This window comes from Alexandromys fortis, unplaced genomic scaffold (genome assembly GCF_014885135.2).
Source record: "Alexandromys fortis isolate MF-2015 unplaced genomic scaffold, M_Fortis_MF-2015_v1.1 scaffold_2943, whole genome shotgun sequence".
NCBI lineage: Eukaryota > Metazoa > Chordata > Mammalia > Rodentia > Cricetidae > Alexandromys > Alexandromys fortis.
In genome coordinates, this window is record NW_026070806.1 from 1 (window position 1) to 3213 (window position 3213).

At 40.3% G+C, this 3213-nt stretch overlaps 1 protein-coding gene across 1 annotated transcript; it reads right to left on the bottom strand.

Annotated features, from left to right (window-relative positions):
- Positions 1–1202: 1202 nt before the first annotated feature.
- LOC126496339 (cyclin-I-like) lies at positions 1203–2980 on the bottom strand. Its single transcript, XM_050133863.1, has one exon. It carries the CDS (start codon positions 2704–2706, stop codon positions 2263–2265), a length of 444 nt encoding a protein of 147 aa, XP_049989820.1. The 5' UTR covers positions 2707–2980; the 3' UTR covers positions 1203–2262.
- Between the last annotated feature and the right edge of the window lie 233 nt (positions 2981–3213).

Below are 3213 nucleotides of genomic sequence, written 5' to 3' on the forward strand. Positions count from 1 at the left end.
TTTTTCTGGGGATTTCATGCATTGGTTAGCATGCCCATCCTTTGACAGCCTCCTTTCTGGAGGATTCAAGGATGATGCACCTTTTAACCACCAGGAGGCAGTAGACAATTACAACCGGTGAAGCTCAAGCTTCTAAACCTTGGTAGTTTGTAATGCAATACCAAGAAGTAACCTGAGCAGTTTAAGGCAGACTAAGCTCCAGGTAAAGCAACAAATGTTCTTAATACAGGAGTATTCTTCACTGAAATGCTAGTTTGCTTTGGGTCTTAGGCTGAAGTTCTGAAGAGTGGGTTTTGAGGGATGGTTGAGGGCTCCAGATATTTACTAGATTTAGCTGAAAGGAGAACTTTCAACTATAACCACTGAACCAAACCAAGAGCTCACTTGTTTCAGTGTCCCATGGAAACAATACTCCAAACTCACTCTACTGGTTTTCAAGATGAGATCTCATTACTGCCTGGGAGCCCAGACTAAAGCAGTGTTCTTGTCTCTGCCTCTTTAGTAGGTAGGACCACAGTTGCATGCCAGCACTAGGCTACCATTAGCATTAAGAAACCTGAAGACCAAACAGCTAAAGTCCTACTGTCTCCCAGCTTTTGCACTTTGCAGCTTCTGGATTACAGATTAGCTATGCAGACTTTTAGACTCAAGTTTTATACCATCTGAGTGTGTGTATGGGGGGGGGGCACTCCATATCATAAACATTATGAACCTGGAGCTCCCATTAATTCAGAATCAAGAAAACTAAAAATCAGAATTTTCTAAAAATATCTGAGACTAATCCCTTGCACACAAATCATTTTTTCACTTTTCCCCACCTCTCCCAACTCCCATCCTTACACACATGATGCTTCCCCAATTGGATTTTTAAGGTCATAATAAATGTGCAGTTAAGTCTTCCACAAGTTTCTAAAAAGATGTTAACCTGGAGACACTCTTGCTCTGCTAAACTTAAAATCAATGACCTAAAAATATTATCTATATGTAGGCTGGAATCTGCCCTCATAGACCAACCATCCCATTAACCTGTTAACTGTAAGGTTCACAGCCCACCAGCAAGAAAACACTAGAGGGCACAACCTGTGGTCAAAGATTGCTCTCAAGTTTTTTTTTACTGCTTTCCTTGGTTGAAAATGAAGTGCCCAGGAAGTCAGAAACCATACCTTCCCATAAATAAAGAAAAGATCCTACAGAAACCAGGGTTAAGGACAACATTTTATTGCTACCAGAGGCTTTATCACCAGTCCATGGTTCAGACTACAGTGCCTTCTTCAGACTGCAAAGGGAGCTCAGGGTGCAGAAGTCACTCAGAGAAAAACAAGGGGAATAACTTCTTATCAAGAAAATCCTGACAGCTTAATATAAACTAGGGTACTGAATTCAATTATAAGTTAGACTCCAATCACGGCTGCCCCACAGCTAGACAGTTGCTCCTACTCATTTTAAAAGAACGAGAACAGATCAGTTACAAAAATCTAAGTATGTGTTACATACATGTTTCTTTGGTGAGCACCCAGATATATTAACTTTATAAGAAATTCTTTATACAAATGTCAAAAATGCTCAAAATGTCCTAATTACACACCATTTTTAAGCTTTAAGATAAGCAAAAAGGTAAAAAAAAAAAAGTCATCTAGTTTTTCAACTAAAATGAGACACACAAAGTAAGAGAATGTTTTCAGTTACCATTGATTCATGAGGATAGCTCAAAGTGCCCTTTTTGAACTAACCAACTTGAGCCATGGATTAACATGGATGCCACACAAAAATTTGCTTACTGAATTGCTTTTAAAAAAAAAAAAGGGTGGGGCTACCTATTCAGTGGGAGTCAGAACACATACATCAAGCACAAAGATTATTAAGTATCCAACAGAGAGGCAAGAAAACACAAGAGAAAAACCCAGGACACTGGAAACAAGGTTTCTAGCATTGAATTTTGCAACTTTCCCCCTTAAACCTTGATTTTTATTTTAGTTTTTTGGATATGGGGCAAACTATTATTTTAACAAAGAAAAAAGTGGAACTGACATAGTGCAAAGAACTTTACCTTTAAATATATTTTGGATCTTGAGTCTATAAATATATGCCTTTATATTAAATAATGCTGAATTGTAAGTAGCCACACAAAGGAACAAAAAGGCCACTTGTTTTTCTTTTCTCCTGGCTCACTTCACTCAGTCTGAAAAAGCACATGCCCTTCTCTACAGCCTTTCCTGGTTTTTATTGTCAGCCCTAGTGTGCACCGGAAGGTAATACCTGAAACTACATGACTGAAACAGGCTGCAAGGGTGGACAGGGAGAAGCATGCCCTTCTTGCCTTGATAAATCAGTGCCGCACACAGAGCCCACATTCTCTGAAGCATTATCTTCATTGTAGAGCCGCTTGATGCCATCGTAGAAGTCATCCACTTCCATTTCCTCCACTTTGCGTTTAGCAGAGGTATGCTTGCACCCACTGGCAGCTGGGAGGTGATGGTAGAAGGCTGTTGTACCTCTGACTGGCACTTCTGGCTTGCTGTTGCCCTTGGAGAAACCTGGGCCTGAGACAGAGGAGGGATGTAATTTCAACGCTCCTCTGTCGCAGGACACCAGGGTGTGCTTGAGGGGACGGTAGACATAAACGGAATTTAGAGGCAGGGAAGACTGCAGAGCAGAAAGGTGATGTGCTGCTAGCTCCCGACAGTGGATCAACTGCGAGCTGTCCATCTGGACCAGGAAATAAACAAAACGACGTCGATCATTAACGAACACAGTCCACTGTTGCCTTTACCAGCCACTGTTACATCCTGTGCCTTCTCTCCCTTGAGCTTTATTTTCTCTCTACCACATCTTCTACGTCACTCATTGATTCTTCCACCTACCAAGCATTCTTTGAAATATGCTTATATCCATGCTTTGAGCATAAATCTGCACCTGTGTGCTAGGCACTTACATCAACAGAAACTTTCTTTGTTCACTGCTCTATTAGCAATGGAAACCATTAAACTAAAGATGATGGGAAGTTTGCTTAGCAGAAAATGAGTATTTTTTAAACAATGTTTTTTTAAACATTTAATTATGAGGATCAAGTTGTCCCTGTTGTGCCTATACATTTTTTTAAATTTTTATTTATTTATTATGTATACAATATTCTGTGTGTATGCCTGCAGGCCAGAAGAGGGCACCAGACCTCATTACAGATGGTTGTGAGCCACCATGTGGTTGCTGGAAATT

Coding starts and splice junctions, on each gene's coding strand:
- LOC126496339 (XM_050133863.1), bottom strand. CDS start 2,706: ATGGACAGCTCGCAGTTGATCCACTGTCGGGAGCTAGCAGCACATCAC.